Below are 18,231 nucleotides of genomic sequence, written 5' to 3' on the forward strand. Positions count from 1 at the left end.
AAATAATTTAAAATATAACTTACTACAATTATACATTTTCTTAACTCTGTTAGTATTTATTTATTATTTAAAACATAATTAATAGTATTTGATATGTGTAAATTGTTGCTTTTTATTTATGTTATGTTTTTATTAAAAATGTGTCAAAAATGTATTCTAATATTATTTTCAGAAACTATAAAACACATGTTGTATTTTACGGCTGAAGTTGTTGAACACAATGTATTTTTTATTTATTTGGTTGATGTTTTTTGCAGCGTCTGGCGTGGATGCGGTGGGCGAGGTGGTCATGCACGTGGACATCTTACCACAACCCAACGGCGAACACAAGATCAATGTTAAAGGTAACCGTTCTAATGGCCGGCCTGTCTTCATGTGTCTCACCCTTTCCTGCCCCTCGCCCACAGTGGTGTCTGCCAACGACCTCAAGTGGCGGGCCCAGGGCTTTCGGCCCTTCGTGGAGGTCTACATCGTCGGCCCCCACCTCAGCGACAAGAAGAGGAAGTTTGCCACCAAGTCCAAGAACAACAGCTGGTCGCCCAAGTTCAGCGAGAGCTTCCAGTAGTAAGTGTTCTGCAGCTCAAGTGTCTGCAGCGCGAGGTTTAACGACGGTGAACTCCTTTCAGCTCGCTGGGCACGGAGGTGGGGCCGGAGAGCTACGAGTTGCAGGTGTGCGTGAAAGACTACTGCTTCGCACGGGAGGACCGGACGGTCGGGATGGCGTTGCTGCAGGTGAAGGACATCGCCAGTAAGAGCAGCGTCACCTGCTGGCTGCCTCTGGGAAGACGGGTCCACATGGACGAGACGGGCCTGACCGTGCTGCGCATCCTCTCGCAGCGCAACAACGACGACGTGGCCAAAGAGTTTGTGAAGCTGAAGTCCGACCAGCGCTCGGCCGAGGAGGGTCGCAGCTGAGGGAGCCCCGACAGATCCCTGAACTCGGACCTTCTCGTGTACATAGACCTGCAGACATTTACACCAAATCAAAAGATGGAGGATTGATTTGAAGCCATGAGTGACACCCTGTCACTCAAACATCCCACTTTTATATGCTGAAACATACTCATAGTTTGACTGCCTTCACTTTGCACTTTTGCTTCGGTCAGGATCCTGTCTCACCTCCTGTCCACTCACCCGCCTGATCAACTCCTCCATGCTCGTTTTGTTCAGTGCCCAGACCTCCCACCAAGACTTGAGGCGGACGTGTCCTGCATCATACTGCATGTCGACCCCTGAGACGTTGCCGGTCAGCAAGTGTGACCATAGTCAGCTCCCTGGCGTGTGCGTGCACAGTATATTTAAAAGTTCCTGCAACACAGCAATACACGTCTCCACCCTGAGAGTGCACAGAAACTTGAAAAAAGGGCTACGGAGTCTGTGGACCAGGACGTGACACCCTAACACCCCCGGAGAACATCGTTGTTGTTGTTGCCATGTTTACACATAGCCCAATATAAGGAACATGGAAATATAAGTGTGCGATTTAACCTATATTTTTATCTAAACAGAACACATAAAAAAAATACATAAAACAACAATTATTAATTTATTAAAGAAGCATAAAAAATACAACTCTTGAAATGTAGGGAGAGTGGAGGATTTGGGGACAAATATCCCTTCTGAGAAGGGTTGCCAGGTCCACCTCAAGAATCGGCATATTCAAGAATGAACTCCTATTTGTCACAAATACTTGGAATTACAACAAAATAAAGCTATTTTAGTCCAAATCAACATGTTTGAAGGAAGTCCTGATAGTCTGAAATCTGACCAACCTGGCAACTTCGCAAGTACGCAGAAGTACGTTGCCGCCCCCTGATATGCGGGTTGACCTGGTTTGGGTTGAATTATATATTTTTAAACACTCGGCTACGTGTAAACACAGCAATGGACACACACCTGGGTTGGTGTGTGGGGGGGGGGGGGGGGCACATCTTTCATCCCACCTTGATACTTTGAGCAATATGTTGCCTCACAGATGACGCAACTGCAATACCCGAACACAAGCAATCATGTTGTCTCAAGTTGTGGACGAAATATTTTTTTTTATTATCTAAGAGAAAAGAAGTGTTTCTTGAATTTGCCTTCAGTAGGACCAAAATTTGCACAAACCAGAGTTTCAAACGGGAGAAGCCATCGCGAGTCGCCGCCAAGCATTTATGTTTTGTCACGTGAGCGTCCATCTCCAAAGATCCACTTCAAGTCTCCACATTCTGAATATCGTCTGTCCAGTCACGTGTCTCATCGCCGCTTTCTCCATGTCGTCGACTGAGTTTGAGACCCCCCCCCCAAAAAAAAGAAACAGACTACACATGCACACGCACACACCGCACTCAAGCACAAAGGGGGCACATGTTTGATGACACACATGCATGCACGCACTACCTGGTGGGGACCAGCGACACTCTTGTGAATAGACTGCATGACGAGAAACTTATTTGTGCCAGCACGTGTCCTTTTGGTGATCTTTTCGTGTCCTTTCATTTTGGGTGAAACCATTTTTCCGTTTGTCCGCGCAGGTCTGTGACGTCTGTAGCCAACATGAATGTAGTGCGACCACTGACCACGCATGAGAGAATAATTTTCTACTGAGGATGTTTCTAATTTTGTTCTTCTCATTAATGTTCTTGAATCAGGACGAAGAGGAGCTGGAATGCAGCCTGACTGATCTGCTTCCTATTAAAATGACATGTGTGTCACAACCTACACTTTGGTTTTCCTCTCGATTCTTTTGCTCCCGCCACACGTGGATGCTTCTCTGTGGCTCCCTCTGCTGGTAGACAAATGTACTCCCGCAACATGTAGATGCTTCCCTGTGGCTCCCTCTGCTGGTAGATAAATGTACTCCCGCCTCACGTAGATGCTCCTCTGTGGCTCCCTCTGCTGGTAGACAAATGTACCCCCGCCACACGTAGATGCTTTTCTGTGGCTCCCTCTGCTGGTAGAAAAATGTACTCCCGCCTCACGTAGCTGCTTCTCTGTGGCTCCCTCTGCTGGTAGATAAATGTACTCCCGCAACACGTAGATGCTTCCCTGTGGCTCCCTCTGCTGGTAGATAAATGTACTCCCGCCTCACGTAGATGCTCCTCTGTGGCTCCCTCTGCTGGTAGACAAATGTACCCCCGCCACACGTAGATGCTTCCCTGTGGCTCCCTCTGCTGGTAGATAAATGTACTCCCGCCTCACGTAGATGCTCCTCTGTGGCTCCCTCTGCTGGTAGACAAATGCACTCCCGCCACAGGTAGATGCTTCTCTGTGGCTCCCTCTGCTGGTAGAAAATGTACTCCCGTCACACGTAGCTGCTTTTCTGTGGCTCCCTCTGCTGGTAGAAAAATGTACTCCCGCCTCACGTAGTTGCTTCTCTGTGGCTCCCTCTGCTGGTAGACAAATGTACTCCCGCCACACGTAGATGTTTCTCTGTGGCTTCCTCTGCAGGTAGACAAATGTACTCCAGCTACAAATATATATATTTAGTAAGTAAATAATTTCATAATGTTATGGCTGATACAGTATTCTTTCCATTCACGTTTCGAAAGCTTAGAGGTTTAAACTTAAAATATTTCCAGCTGAAAAGTGACAGATGGGAGTCCAGCGACCGTTTCATTGACCCAAACATTCAGCTGGAACAGCCCGCTTCCACCTGAGTGAGTCCAGTCAGACCCCGTGTGCCCTTTGACCTCCCCGGGGAGGAGGCGGCATGTGTAAACAGCCACTTTACTCAAGTAGAAACAGATGTTTCAACACAGAGCTGGAACAAGTCAATAAAAACTCCAGCCTAATAAATTGTTCATGAACCATGCGGAAGTACAGTGACTGGACTTTAAGTTAGTCAATAATTAAGTGGCTTTAAAGTAGTTTCTTTTAGGACTAGCATCTCTTAAATCGAAATTTATTCAGATGAAAAAATAAACGTGTAGACGCTTGCTTTAGTAAGAACTCTTTATTTATCCCAAATTTAGAAAACGCGTCTTTGCTGCCATCTGGTGGTCAACATGAGCAGCTGCCCCTCGATGCTTTCCAAAAAAAGACATGAGACCAAAAGTAATTTTACAGTAAAAAAATGAAACCAAAAAACAAGACTTTATTAAAGAAGCATAAAAAATAAAACTCTTGATACATATCTTAGAACCGTCAAGTCGGCTAAAATCATACAATTATACAATTTTTACCTCCTCACGGTTAAAAGGTCCATAAACTTTCAAATAAAATATATTTCAATTTTTTAAATTTATTCAATAATTTTCTCATTTTGTTATAAATTGCCTATATGTAATACACAGAAAATAAAGGAAATAAAAAAAATTACAAAATAAAAATAAGATTTAAGTCATAAAAAGGGTCACATTGTTGTCTGGGATATTTAGGTAAGCAAATAAATTGTAAAAAATAAAATGTGTAAAAAGTTTTTTTTTTTCCATCTTAAAAATTATTATCTAACGCCACGTGGCTTTGAAGACATGCAGATGGTTAACTTACAAATAATAATACATGTTTTTTTTAGAAACTACACTTCTCCTCAATCAAGTCTTTTTGAAAACAAGATCCCATTGATTGTATTCAGGATATTTACACACTCGGGTCGCGTCTAAGAGTCCGCCCACGTTTTGGTTCTGCATACAAAGAGAATTAAAGCGAAAATAGGAGAGCAGAGGCTTGAGCGGGGTCTGTCACCGCTTATTGGCGAGGCTCTCTTCGCATCCCCCCCTCTAATCACAAAAAAAAAGGTCAGAGGTGAGTGGCTAGAATGCCTCAGGAAACCCTGTTTTCAAACCTTTAGGAAGGAAATGGGGGAGGGGAGACGCACATTTGGCTAAAAACGAAAAAAAACACGATAAAAATTAAAAAAAATCAGCAATTTGAAAAAACTTGTACCTTTTCAACGAGGAAACTACTGTACATCGACCAGAACATTCTCTCTGGGCCACAAACATCCCGGCACTGGGCCAGATCTCCAGCGAGAGAACTGGGGTTTAAAAGCAAACACTTGTCAACACACACGTCCGTGGAACTGATTCGGAGACTCACAACGGATCTTCTACGCTCGGTCTCTGGGTCGGGGGACGGACCGGCGGCCGAGCGGTTCAGTGAACTGGGGTGAAGCCTGAAAAGGGGACGAATCTACTGGCGACTCGTTTTGGGTAGGGAGACGCCCCCTGAAGCACCAAGGGTCTTCACAAAGACCACCAGTTCACAAGGATGGGCGGGGAGCCCTCGTCATATCACACATATCACTCAAGCGTGTTGGAGCGCCGGAGCACAACAACTGAAGGTTCACTTCTGCAGCGGGGGGCTGAGGGGGAGGCGAGCTCACGCTGCCGTTGAGGAGCAGGTGATTGCCACACGGCGGGCGGGGATGTGGGTGCGGGGGGGGGGCTCAGGGCAATTAGACAAGAACATTACAACACGCCGACATTCTGCAGCTGCACGGATCTGAATGCACAGCGTGTCTGGAAGCCCTGGATGACCTGGAGACTAGCTGCCGTGAAGATGACTCGTCCTTCTGCGTGAAAGCGTCTGTGCAGTCAGAGGAAGCCCTTAACGACCAGGTGTGTGTGTGTGCGCGCATGTGTGTGTGTGTGTCCTTAAATTGTGTCATGGCTTGTCTCATTCGATGAGCTGATTCAACGCAAGGTTCGCCAACACATACACTCACACACAGAATTAACACTAGAAACGGAGGCAGTTACTGCAAACTCACACAAATCGTAAAAAAATAAAGCCACCGAGGCCTCGTCGGGGGAGGGGAGGAAGGTTCCAACGCGCGGGTCTCGAACCAACGTCCGCGTCGAGGACTTTTGGCCCAGAATCCAGCGCCTTTTTCTGAACAGTGAAACAGAGAGTGCCATACAGCTTTAGCTGCGAGTGTGGGGTGGAAGACCAAAACAAACATTTTCTCCCCCTTTTCTTTGTGTGGAAGGGGCGAGGGGGGGTGGGGGGGGGACAGTGCATCGAGGAGTCTTATTACTGTAGTCGTGTGGGAGGAGCTCGTGTGGTTCTATTATGACACCAGAACAAGCCCTCCTGGACAGTCACACGTCAACAAAAATACTGGCGGAGTGTAACAGAAATGTCTACGAGTAAAGGGATTGTCAGGAGGTGCAGGTCCAGACCTCCAGCACATTTACGAGGGTCACGGGCCGCACCACAAAAAAAGTCTGTCTCACGATTAAAACATGGATTTTGGCTTCACTGATGGCTAGTTTCTGTTGTCTGGCAACCAGGAAGATTTCCTTATCCGTGCGCTGACCCGACCTTTACAAAACACGGTTCCTTCCGAAAACTCAAACCCTGCCGCGAACTGTCACAAACAACATGAGAGAAAGAGAGAGAGAGAGAGAGAGAAAGAGAGAGAGAAGGAAGCGAGGAATAGTCGGCGTCCTGTCAGCAACATTAAAATAAGTAGAAAAGTGCACGCCTCGTTGACAGCATCATCAAAAAATATCTGTAAGTACAAAAGTGTCAAAAAGAGAGAGAAAGGCTGCGAAGAGAAAAAAACGAGCAGAAGATCTGAGAGGATGGAGGATGTCGGAGCTGCTCGGGTCCAAATGAAGGCCTGAAGAGAGATAAGACACTAGATTCCCTCCGCGCGGCAAAACTGTCCGCCCATCGATATCACCACCGGCTTCTATGTCCTCTTGTTCTGGTTATTATGGTCTGTCAAGTGTGAAGGGTACAAGCGTGTATCCTTCCATGGTTTCCTTCACATCTTTGACCCCCCCCCCCCCTCACGGTCATTAAGAGAAGATGCGGATGCACTGTGTGGTGGGCGTGTGGCAGACCGGACACTCAGGCTCGGCCGACTGGCAGATCTGGCCGGCGCACTCCATGCAGAAGAGGTTGTGGCCGCACGGCACCAGAGCGGCCGTCACCTCGCTCTCGAAGCAGACAAAACAGTCCCTGTTGATCCCGGGGCCCACGCCGACCAGACCCGCCACCCCGGGTCCGGAACCGCCTTTCAGTCGACTGAGCATGCCGGGGCTGAGGCCCACGCCGCCGCCGCCTTCCGAGTCGGTGGGAGAACCTCCCGGCAGAGACGAGGCCGAGCAGGACGAGTATCCCGTCGAGGACCCGCCGGAGCTGGAGCTGGACCCGCCCGAGAAGGAGCCGCCGCCGACGCCGCCAGACTGGAGCCAGGAGAGGGTGCTGAGCGGGTCGCTCTGAGCGCGGCGGGCGAGCGGGTGATCCAGGGGCCCCACGCTGACATCTTGAGGGAGAGTGGGAGACAGGCGTGGGGTGACGGCGCCGCCGCTGAGACCGCTGCTGTTGCGGCGTAAAGGCGGCTGAGAAGAGCCGGCGCTCTTATTGTTGGACCCCCCATTCACGAACGGCGCCCAGATGTTAGAAGCGGCGAACTCGAAGCCCAGTTCTTCTGAAGGGGGAAGGCCGGGGTTGGAGTCCGTCCCGAAGCTGAACCCTCCCCCGGCGCTGCTGGAGCCGGTGCTGAACGGACTGGTCGGGCTGCCGCTCTCGTTGGTTTTGCGGGCGTTGCTGAAGCCTTCAGAGTTCATGCCACCGTTGTGCGAGTGGTAGGCCACGGAGGAGGACATCTTCCGGCCGGAGGAGTGGTGCATGGTCATGGGTAGAGTTGGGGGTGGAGAGGAGGAGGGGGGCGGCGGGGGTGCAGAGTGGTGGTTGGAGGCCCGGGACCAGAGTGACGCCCCCAAACCTCCGCTCAAGGCTCCCAGGCCTTCCAGACTGACGTCAGTGCCGTTGGTGTGGAAGTCGTTGTCTCCCTGGAGGTCCACGAAGGTTCCCGTTCTCAGGGTGATGTGGGTCTCGATCTCCTCTCTGGCTCTGTCGACATTCTCGGGCATCCCGGTCACCTCGAACACGGGGTCCTTCTCTCGACTGGGGGTGACGATGTACGTGTGAGTCTGCTGCTGAATGCGCTTGATGGTCGCTCCCTTTGGTCCGACGACCAAACCCACAACTCTGTACGGCACCCTCACCTGGACGGACAGAAAACAACGGGTCAGCGTTTGTCGGCCATGTTAACGTATGTGTAACGACTCGGGCGAACCCTGCAGCCACAGTACCTGAATGGTGGTCTGCCCAGGAAGGTGGGGGGGACCAGGAAGAGCGCCCCCTCCGCCCGTCCCACCAGCCTTGCAGCGCGACGCTCGGATCATGGAGAAATGCTCCGCCGCGGACACGATCTCACGTTTGGCCATCTCCACGTCTTCTCTGCGTCCGGTCACGATGAACACGGGTTCTTCGCCTCGGACCGGAGTCTTGATGTAGGTGTTGGTCTTTGCACGCAGAGCTTTGATTTTACAGCCTGGTAAAGAGTCATGAGAATCATAATCAGAAGGCTTTTATTGCAAGTATTTCAAAGGCCTTCATTGCAAGTAATTCAAATATAACTTTTTCTTTTATGATGTCGTAGCTTTAAAGTATTTATTAAAGGAATAAAATACAATAAGTACTTATTTTATGATATCATAGTGATAAAGAATTTATTAAAGGCATAAAGTACAATAAAATGGGTAACTAAAACAACATTATGTGATGCATTTAACATGAATACCACTATTCAATTAATTGTGTGTATGGAGTTTGTGAAAGAGCAAACAAACAAAGTATGAATATAAATGTTTTGTTAAAAAAAAAAAGAAGGTCTAAAGGAATTCTAAACATGTATATTGAAATGTGATAACTGGGCATACACTGAACTGTAACACACTTACAAATGGGATGGGGTTGATGGTTATATTTTTTATCAAAATAGTACATGTGTAGGGACATGCAGTATGTGTATACATTACTCATTTATAAAGGACATGCATATTTGTCACACTAGGTTATATTGAGTGGTATAGAAATGTGAGTATAACCATGGGATAATATGGTTTACTTGTAGGAATATCTGGCAATTTGCTACAAACTGAAGAATATTTAAAAGGTACGCAAAAAAAAGTATATTTACTTCAAATTCGGTTTTGTTACTACATATACAAAATACAGTTTTGTTATGTTTTATTTCAATTTCTTTTTTTGTGCGTGTTTAATAATGTAATCGCGTATACGTTCGAAAACAACCATTATTCCACGAGTTTAATCGCCTTGTTGAAGGTGTTGATTCGCTCTGTGTCTTTAAATATGGACGCTCCGGTGTCCTCAGCCAATGGGAGGCTCGGAGTGTGATGTCATTGTGGGAAGCAGCAGAAAGCATGGCTTTTTCAAACAAAGAGAACAATGCTACACGCTAGCACCTTTGCGCCAAGCTAACCCGGCGCACAGATCCACTTCTTACACCCGTTTTAGAGCCTGGACGGTGTCGATAAACGATACTAAAAAAATAAAACAAAATAAAACCACCGCGGTCGGGATGAGAGCCGGCAGACAGATCTGGGTGCAGGGCGTACCACCGCCCAGTCCCGAGTTAGTGCGCCTGATGCCCCCATTTCTGCCTTAAATAAACCTCCGCCGGTGTCGGTGCTAAAAACCGAAACCACGATTTTAAAGACGAATTTAACGCTAAAAATCCGCGTCGTTTCTGAGGCGCGTCCTTTGTTTGGAGCCGCTAGACACGTCCAGACTCCCGACAAGCTGCCGCTTTGTCTGACCCGCTGCACCCCTCCCCCTCCTCCTCCATCCTGTCAACCCATTGTCCCAGTACGTTTGTACGTTTACAAACACTGAAGAAAAACACGCAATATAAGACATTTTCACGCGATTTACTTTTGTGTTTTTTTTAAGTACGTCTGTGTTCACACCAGACGTCCTTTCACCCGAGTTAGCCTCTGAGAGAAAAAAAGTTGAGGGAGCAGCAGTGGCTCCCGTCCGTCACCCCAAACAAAGAACCAACCTCGAAAAACAACAACAAAAACACCCGGGGATTCTTACCTTGTCTCCCCACGATCTCGGCCACATGCTCGGAGCTCGGCACCGGCACACACTCGGTCATGTTGACGCTCCTCTTCCTGCTGCAGAGCACCGAGCTTTGTTCCCCGTGGATCATGGGGTGAGAGCCGGCCATGTGGTACCCGCCGGAGCCGTAGTACTCGGGCGACGGGGAGCAGGAGGTCGGGGAGTCGCGGGACCCGCTCGGGTGCTCCATCATCTGCAGATCCACGTAACCTCCTCCGCCGTTGCAGCTCTCAGAGCCGGGGGTCCCGACCTCCAGAGAGTCGCCCCCGCAGTCCACCTTCTCCAGGGCCATCAGTGACAGCTGGTCCAGGGCGAAGCGGAGCACCTCCTGGTGGTCCTCTTCCCGGGAGTCCTGGTCCGTCTCGCGGGGGATCCCGCTGTGTTGACTGCTGATCACCACGTCGTGGTCCATGATCTCGGGATGGAATAAAGGGCTCGGCATAGTCTCTGTGTGGATCTTACATCAGATCCCAGAAGCCCGTTGTGTTGACCCAGATCTGAAACGAGTTAAGAAAAATAAATAAAGTTTTACTTTGTGACAGAAACGCGAGTGAATCCGAGTGGAGCCGAACAGACGACAACAATGTCCGGGAGCTTTTTTTGTCTGTTGTTGCTCCTCGTCTGACAACCGGAGCCTCCTGGCGTCCTTCTTCAAGTTTACACGCCCAGAAACAAGACAAACACGAGGAACTTAAAAAAGGATAAACTTTTACGCCTCACCGGGTGTTGAAAGCGTTACATTCGCCACTCCGGGTCCGGGAGCTAACAAGCTAGCTCCGGTAGTGTCGGCACTCAGTCACGTTGCCGACCCCTTTGTTTGGGAGCACCAGCGGCTACAAGCTAGTTAGCTCCCGACACACTGGGAAGTTAACGCTCATTCACAAACACCGTCGCGCCGATTCCCACAACCGAATAAGTGGCGAAAACACGTCAACTCACCTCCTCCGGCTCCGGTCGATGAACTCTCCTCTCCGCGGGTCCCCAAGTTGCCGAGGAAAAGAAGGGGGGAAAAAAAGCCGCCGGGAAAGGGAGAAGAAGCTAGTGGTGTTAGCCGCCTAGCAGGCTAGTAGTACACAGGGATGGGGGGGCGTTGGAGGAACAACGCTTAAAAAATGAGAGATGGAGATGTTTTTCTTTACCCCCGAGAAGAGTCCGAGCATCACCACTGGAAGCGACAAATGGTTAAAAACGCGGTGCATCACCCGGGTGTGTGTTTTTTTTGTAGAAATCCAAGCGCAGGTTGATGCGAGTGTGAGCCCGGGGAGCGTGGGTTCTCGCTGCTGCTGCCTGACCCGAGTCAGTCCACCGTCTTTGTCTAGTCGAGCACGCCGCTCCGTCTACCGCACACGGCACTGACGTCACCCTCACCCGCGACACAACAATGGGTTCAAAGGCCACATGCATCCACACCGAGCCACTGTCACTGCCATTGTGTCTGATCAGAAGAAGGAAAAAAAAACACCGTTTTGACGGGATCGATAATTTTTTTTTTTTTCTCCAGCGTCTCAAAAAAAGAGAATAAAAATGTCTGGGTGTGTTCTTCGGAGACACTGAGGATGCGCTGTGGATGAAGCCACTGGATGATGCGAGGAAAACAACAATGGGGCGGAAAACAGGTTCATGGGCAGGTCCATCATGTTTGGGATTTAACGAGAGCGGAATCTATTTTATTGTATTGTGATCTAACATTTAAGTGCTGGAATACAAGGAACGCTAGACTTGCTTGTACAAGTGATATTAGACAAAGAAAATATTGTAACCGAATATTTTTTTGGCACAAATAACACATCCTTTTAAAAAGCAAGATGGGATTGATTCTGTGGTGGAATTGCTCTTTGTTCCTTTGTGAAGACAAGAAAGAAAGAAAGAAAGAAAGAAAGGAAATCAACCGTTTAGTGACGTTTAAGAAACAGGGAACATTTCCCTTTATATATTACGCACTAAAAACACCTTTATGAACATTCACTCCGCTTATTTCAGTTAAACCTCAATATTCATTAAAATAAATGGGAATAAAGGAATTCATACAATAAGAGTAATAACATAATTATTTATCTATACAAAGAGAGAGGGCACTTTGTCCAGATTTTCTTTTGCTTATTCCATTCTTTTATTTTGTGCTGACACCAACAAAAATTCCAATGTTGTGTTTACATTTGATGTGCTTTTTATTAATAGTCCGATTACCTTTTTCCATCAGTTAAAGATTATCTATTTTATGTTAATTAATTCAAGGCAAATTATCTCATGCAAAGACAATCGCTAGATGATAGAGTTGGAACACAAGACAAACAAAAAGAACAGATAGTTATTACTTTTAACTTTATACTATGCATTTAATCTGGACATGAAAGTTTCTCATTACCGATATAAGAACTATTCAGTTTGTGATGACACAAACAAACTCATTTTGGAATACCCATCATATAGACAGACTTCTGAACGGAATTCATGAGACACAAAGAAAGAAAAGGAGTAGAAAAGAGCTGCATTTATTTAAAAAAAAAACAAAGAACAATGAATCTCTAGAGAGGTACAGTTAATCAGGTTGTGAGGTACATCTGTATTGACTCTTTACTTTTTTTTTTTCCTGTTGTAGTATCGTCAAGAGCTTAACAACGTTACAGCCATTGCGGAAAAGTAGCAAAACTTAATACACAACATAACTAACGAAGGTTAGCACACAAATACACCAAACTGTTACAACTGCTCCTGTAAACACACTGCATCGTGTTAGCACAACCAAAAACACATTCCAAATGTTCTTATTCACACCAGTCTTATGTGAAATACCTTTGAACAAGGTTTACAGCACCACACATGTTAGTGGAGGTAAAAGAAAGTAAAATCAAGAAAGGAAAAGCACCTTTAAGAGGCAAACATCAACAATGGAAGAAAAGGGAGAAAAAAAATTGTCGAACCAAGACAAATGTCTTTCGGTTTTCTAATTAAACTTCTGCATGGAAGAAGTTTTCCAACAAAAAAAAACAAAAACACATGGAGCTTATGCCAGAGATGACAATTAATGTGCTGCCGGACAGTCAAACATTAGATGAAGTCACTGTCGGTTGGTCAATGTTTACTACGAGTCCTCCATTTTGTCCTCCTGCTCCTCTTTATCCTCCAGTTTGTTGGCTGCTGCCGTGTCTTCTATTTGGGCCAACATGTCGGCCATGAGAGCCTCTTCCAGCCGCCGCCTCATGTTCTTCACCAGGTCCTCCTGCTTCCTGCACGGTAAACAACAGAGTCAAGAAAGGGTTACACCTTCTGTAATCAAACATTTCGTACTGGTTGGGTTTCATTCAGCATTTTGTTGAAATTAACGACACACAGATCCCCTTTGTATTGAGGAAATAGAAGATCTTCATTAATGGCGCAGAGAGCCAAACAAAAGGTCACCAGAAATCACTTCATTACTTGAACAGACTCTTCTAGCCACTCAATTATGATATGAAGATCCCCTGCTGACCAATCTCATATTAACCACGAGGTTGCATTAGATTCAAGTGATTTCTTCATCACTATGTCACAGAGATTATTTCCAACTAAAACATTAAAATAGTCTTTATTCAACAACTGGATTCCAGGGAGGCATTGATTATGTGAAGTATTGGGATCAGATTAATATCATCTGAAGCCCGACCAGACCACATTCCACCACACAAAAGAATAATAAATTAAGATAGACAAGTGCCCAAACTATCTCATAAATGTATCTCCTGGCTTATCTCTGCATTCTTGACTCCCTCTGTCAAAAACGCCACCTCGCTCACGATTACCAAGTGACCTCTAACCCAAGTCGGACAAATTCAACTAAACGGAGACTCATTGTGTTGGACTACCTTGTCAAGATGGCTGCTGATGTTTTCCTGATGCTAGCAGAGTCGCTCCAAGCTACCACAAAATGCATCGCTGCTCTACCGGCTGCTCTACTTTAGACTCCTAGTGGTGACCCATATGAAATGTGATTTCCTGATATTGAAATAACCAGAACAGGCTCTTCGTAGTGTCTCCACTCACAAGGATCTAAACCCAACAAGCATGTTACCGACTGTTGCATCACTGATCAAAACTTTTTTATAAACTTTTCAAACTGAAACTCATTCATTATATCAGACAAACACTGACTGGTGGGGTTTTCTCCATCGAAATCTTATAACTCAATTTAATGAAATCAAGACAGAGATAATATGCCTAAAAAAAAAAAACAACCTTGGATTTAATCTTATGAAAATAATCCAATATATCAACTTATTAAAGATCAACGGATGGCTCAGGAGATGTGAACAAACCTACAACTTTGGACTATTACAAGGACAGAAAAACCAAAACAACTATCCAAAATATCTCTAATAATTGAATTGAAACTAGAAACAAAAGTATTACTACACAATATTATAAAAACATATTTAGCAGTACTTCACTCAGATAAAAGAACTCATTCTCCTCAGGGGGCTATGAGAAGGAAAAGAACGACACGTAAACCTGGAAGAGATCTTTTCGAAAGAAATGTAACCTTTACTCTAAATCCATGGTTTCTGACACTGGTGATGATGTCAGGTTATGAGAGTTGCTCTAAGTAGGACATTACTGAAGTCAATAAGTAGCCATGGACTCACTATCAGTTCAGACTTCTTGTGCTCACCTATATACATTTTCCTAAAACCAAGCCATCGATCATGCTAAATGAGAAATAAACTCAACTATGATTTAAAGCCACACAAGGCATGAAAATGTCTAACATGTACATACGAGTCTTTCAGATTCACTTACGATTTTGCAATGAAAAAGTGTAAAAGAAGTGTAAAAAAGAGTGTAAACATATTTCTAACTAAGGTTAAGGGCTGGTGAACAAACGTAAACAAATAGTATTCAGAAGACACTCACCTTATGTCATCATCGGTCACCACGAAGGCTTTGCAGAGTGGCTGTGATGTGTTTAACCAGACTCCGGGATTCTTCTCCACGGCACTCGTCAGCTGGCCGGTGACCGGCGCGGGGCTGGTGTGCAGCGCACTGGCGATGGCCGACAATAAAGTTTTATTGGAACACGCCGGTCCCACACCTGGGGACAGATAAGTGCAGGATGACGGTCTGCAGGGCTTTCTGATGATCGCATTTCAAAAGAGATTTGTTGCTCACCCTGTAAACCTTTAGGAAGTTCCATCGTTTTTACAAGCTCCTCGGAAATATCAAACGCATTTAATCCACTTAACTTCCTCTCCCAGAAGAGCTGCAATTTGGAGAGAGCACATCATGAGAGGAAAATCCTGGATTCAGGCAAAATAAGTTTTGGAAACTATTTGGAAAGTTAAAGCTCCAGTCATGCAAACCTTTTAAATCAAGACTCACTTGTTTTGGTTGGTCGACCGCCTTCTGTGGATCATTCTTCACCTTGTTGCTGGGATGGTTGGTGACCTTTGTCACCGGCTGTTTGAATATGGAAGCCGTCTGTCGAACTGGTAGTGATGTGTTGAGGTCAGGTTTGGACTGAAAAAAAAAGTTTAAAGTTTAATAACCAAGAGACGAACACCTGCCAATAATTATTGTTATTTGTTTGTTTTTTGGGGGCATGATTGGATTAAAAAAAAAAACAACACAGAATGACCGAGGCGTTAAATCAAGTTTTAAATAAATACCCATGCTTTGGTGGATTTTTGCAACCGTTACAGAAAACTAAAGTACCTCTTAATTTAAAAAAAAAAACATAAAACATAAAACCCAAAAACATTGTATGCTACTCCAAGTAAATGGCTATAAACTAAGTTGGAACAAAATTGCTTCTGTAATACAAATGGTATAATTCCAAAAGATGCATTTTCATTTCACAGGAAAGTTGCACTACAAAAAAAATATCATATAAAACACAAATGTTGTGCGAATTTTAAAAAATGAACAGTAGCTTTAACAATGTATCAAAATGAACGTTTTTGTTCACCTCAAGTTGACACATATTAGTCTTAATGTGTACTGTTAATGTGCTCTGAACGGAGGGACTTTGGACAGAAAATACCAACCACAACAAAAGGCAATAGACATTTAAAAGATTTAAAGGAATGCAACCAAGCATCTCTGAGTCAGTCAAGAAATTCCAGACAAAACTCTTGACATAAATGACTACTGGTGGTTTAAACGTAGTTCCAAACGATGACTTTTCTCTCACCCTTATCTGGTGGTGTTTGTCCTGCGAGTGATTGTGTCTGTTCCTCTGGACTTTACTGAACAGCTGGCGGTCATTTCGAGTCTGGTTGTTCACATCTGGGTGAAGGCTGCTGCCCAATCCTCGAACCATTTGTGGCTTGGCAAGAAGGCGTTTGACTGGAACACTGGAGGAGCACAAACATCATTATTATTATCGTCCATCTGTCAGTACATCAACTTAAACTGCAAAATAACTAAGAAACGATTTAACCTTTTTTTTTTTCGTTTTGCACACGCTTTCCTTGATGCGTCCAAAACACTGATACTAGCAGAGGTTATGCTCCCTATGAACCACCATTTGAATTCGATTAAAAAAAACTGCAGTTGCCGTTTTAGTTGCAGTAAACTTTAACCAGGACTCGCGGTTTCAAACTATTCCCAGGATGTTTGTAAGTGTCGGGCCCGGCGCTGCGCCAGTCAAGCGTGTGTAAACAATGAAACTTAGCTAGCTAATAAAGCTAGCAGCTACGACAGCGTCAATACACACGGGTTTTCGTCACGTCGACGCTAAACCACGATACTTTTCACGCGTCGCATGTTGACGTTCAAACATTTCTGCACGCAAACTGCGACCACAACACGGGAATAGTAACACTCTAAACGGTTTGTTGGCGTTTCTGCGGCGCGTGTAATCGTGCGTGCATTTCCTGCAGCGAAACTTTCATTAGGAAAAACTCAAAGTGTGGGAAGATAAAAGTCTCACCTTTTCCTCTCCATGGCTCGGTTCGGAGGGACTGGGTCGTGGTTTCCGGCGGGTTTAATTCAAGCAAAGCCAGCTGCGAGCTGTAGTAGTGTCTGCTGTCATGAATGTTTGTTATCGATCCTCGAGTCCCCCCCCCGTCAGCACCTTTGCATCTGCAGATCACTCCGCCGACCTCCTCACGGGTTGACAAGCATTTTAATCCATCCGCGATTATCCCGTGACCTAGTTCGCGTGTGGTTATGCGCGCACAGTTCGAATTCTATTTCCTGCGGAGTCGCCTTTAGTCTACATCAAGATAGTAAAAACACATCTTTAAGTGCGACCCTTTTTTAGAAAACATAATTTAGTCGCGATGAATACCTTTATAGTACAAACATCAGACGTCTTTTTTTAGAACAGGGCAACTGGGCGTGGCCAATTCGAACAATGTAAAAAATGTATCACACCCCCCACACGCAATTATATAATTTTATTTTTTTAATCTCTCATTATACAATATCAGAAACAGAATATATAATACTCTTTATTATTGCTCCAAATTCTTGTTTAGTTACCACTTTGATCTATTTATATTCGTCGGGAAAAATCAATTGCAAACGTTTGCATCAGCGCTGTTTGAGGATGACGTGTTGTTCTGTTGCTTTATTATTCCATTTTATTGAGAATAATTAAGACAACAATAGTGAATGATGTGCATTAAAAAAAGGAGTTTATTGAACGAGACTTGTTAGGTCATTAGAAGTTGGACAATTTGTCTTTCATTTTTGATAAAACTAAATAAAAAGACGTTAGTTATTGAAGTGGGGATTTATATAATTAAGAATATATACTTTTTATTGTTTCAAAGTGTTACGCAGTGGTGATTATCACCTCTTAATGACTGCAGCTAGTATTGTTATCCAAGCTAGGATGTATACAGAGTAGAGTTTAATTATCTTTCGTCATAGTTTAAATAAATTGTTTCAAGTTTCCTATTTCATTGAGATAAGATTGAGCTTACCTACCAAAAGTGGGTCTTTTTAATGGCAAAAAAACGGTATGTAAAACTGCAAGGCGGGTTCAATTGATGATTTTATTCTTAATAAGATCTTATCTTATATAGATCTTGATCTTAATAAGATGTTAAATGCAAAGTGGGGCTCTCTGGACATAGGGAATTGTCCATGTTCATAGTAAAAACGATAAATAAGTGTAGATCTTTGTGTATAATGATATTTAAACTCCTCATCAACAGCACAACGGTGGAGGTCTTCAGCAGCACCAAGTTCCTAGGGGTGCACATCACAGATGACCTCAGCTGGACACACCACCTCCCTGGAAGAAAGCCCAGCAGCGCCTGCACTTCCTGAGACGGATGAGGAAGGTGTCTCTCCCCCCCTCCCATCCTCTCCACCTTCTACAGAGGGACCATCGAGAGCCTACTGACCAGCAGCATCACTATCTGGTCAGGGAGCTGCAAG

The 18,231-nt window shown here is 45.2% G+C and overlaps 3 protein-coding genes across 3 annotated transcripts in view; 1 reads left to right on the forward strand and 2 right to left on the reverse strand.

Moving 5' to 3' along the window:
* Positions 1-2,701, forward strand: part of LOC148063694 (protein unc-13 homolog A) — a 28,647-nt gene extending 25,946 nt beyond the window's left edge. Inside the window, exons 40-42 of the mRNA XM_087810469.1 lie at positions 258-344; positions 408-564; positions 627-2,701. Of these exons, the coding sequence (XP_087666595.1) occupies positions 258-344; positions 408-564; positions 627-915 (533 nt within the window). The 3' untranslated portion in view covers positions 916-2,701. The remainder of the gene's footprint in view (positions 1-257; positions 345-407; positions 565-626) is intronic.
* Positions 2,702-4,041: 1,340 nt separating this feature from the next.
* Positions 4,042-11,299, reverse strand: LOC148063695 (RNA-binding protein MEX3B). The gene is made up of 4 exons (XM_087810834.1): positions 10,807-11,299; positions 9,844-10,364; positions 8,034-8,275; positions 4,042-7,946 (listed from the first exon to the last, which is right to left on the reverse strand). Exons 2-4 carry the CDS (start codon positions 10,307-10,309, stop codon positions 6,732-6,734), a joined length of 1,923 nt encoding a protein of 640 aa, XP_087666960.1. The 5' UTR covers positions 10,310-10,364; positions 10,807-11,299; the 3' UTR covers positions 4,042-6,731.
* Positions 11,300-12,343: 1,044 nt separating this feature from the next.
* mbd3a (methyl-CpG binding domain protein 3a) lies at positions 12,344-17,017 on the reverse strand. Its single transcript, XM_087811495.1, has 6 exons — positions 16,772-17,017; positions 16,031-16,193; positions 15,220-15,357; positions 15,010-15,100; positions 14,755-14,932; positions 12,344-13,094 (listed from the first exon to the last, which is right to left on the reverse strand). The coding sequence occupies exons 1-6, from the start codon at positions 16,783-16,785 to the stop codon at positions 12,950-12,952; spliced, it is 729 nt and encodes a 242-aa protein (XP_087667621.1). The 5' UTR covers positions 16,786-17,017; the 3' UTR covers positions 12,344-12,949.
* Positions 17,018-18,231: the final 1,214 nt, after the last annotated feature.

Source organism: Callionymus lyra, chromosome 16, assembly GCF_982586985.1.
Source record: "Callionymus lyra chromosome 16, fCalLyr1.hap1.1, whole genome shotgun sequence".
In the NCBI taxonomy this organism is placed as follows: Eukaryota; Metazoa; Chordata; class Actinopteri; order Syngnathiformes; family Callionymidae; genus Callionymus; species Callionymus lyra.

Excerpts from the sequence above, each read along its gene's own strand:
- LOC148063695 (XM_087810834.1), bottom strand. The coding sequence starts at position 10,309 with ATGCCGAGCCCTTTATTCCATCCCGAGATCATGGACCACGACGTGGTG. Across the intron at positions 8,276-9,843 it reads CGAGATCGTGGGGAGACAAG|GCTGTAAAATCAAAGCTCTG; the intron begins GTAAGAATCCCC and ends ACTCTTTACCAG. Across the intron at positions 7,947-8,033 it reads CTGGGCAGACCACCATTCAG|GTGAGGGTGCCGTACAGAGT; the intron begins GTACTGTGGCTG and ends CTGTCCGTCCAG.
- mbd3a (XM_087811495.1), bottom strand. Across the intron at positions 15,101-15,219 it reads CGGTCGACCAACCAAAACAA|CTCTTCTGGGAGAGGAAGTT; the intron begins GTGAGTCTTGAT and ends TCCAAATTGCAG. Across the intron at positions 14,933-15,009 it reads ACTTCCTAAAGGTTTACAGG|GTGTGGGACCGGCGTGTTCC; the intron begins GTGAGCAACAAA and ends ATCTGTCCCCAG.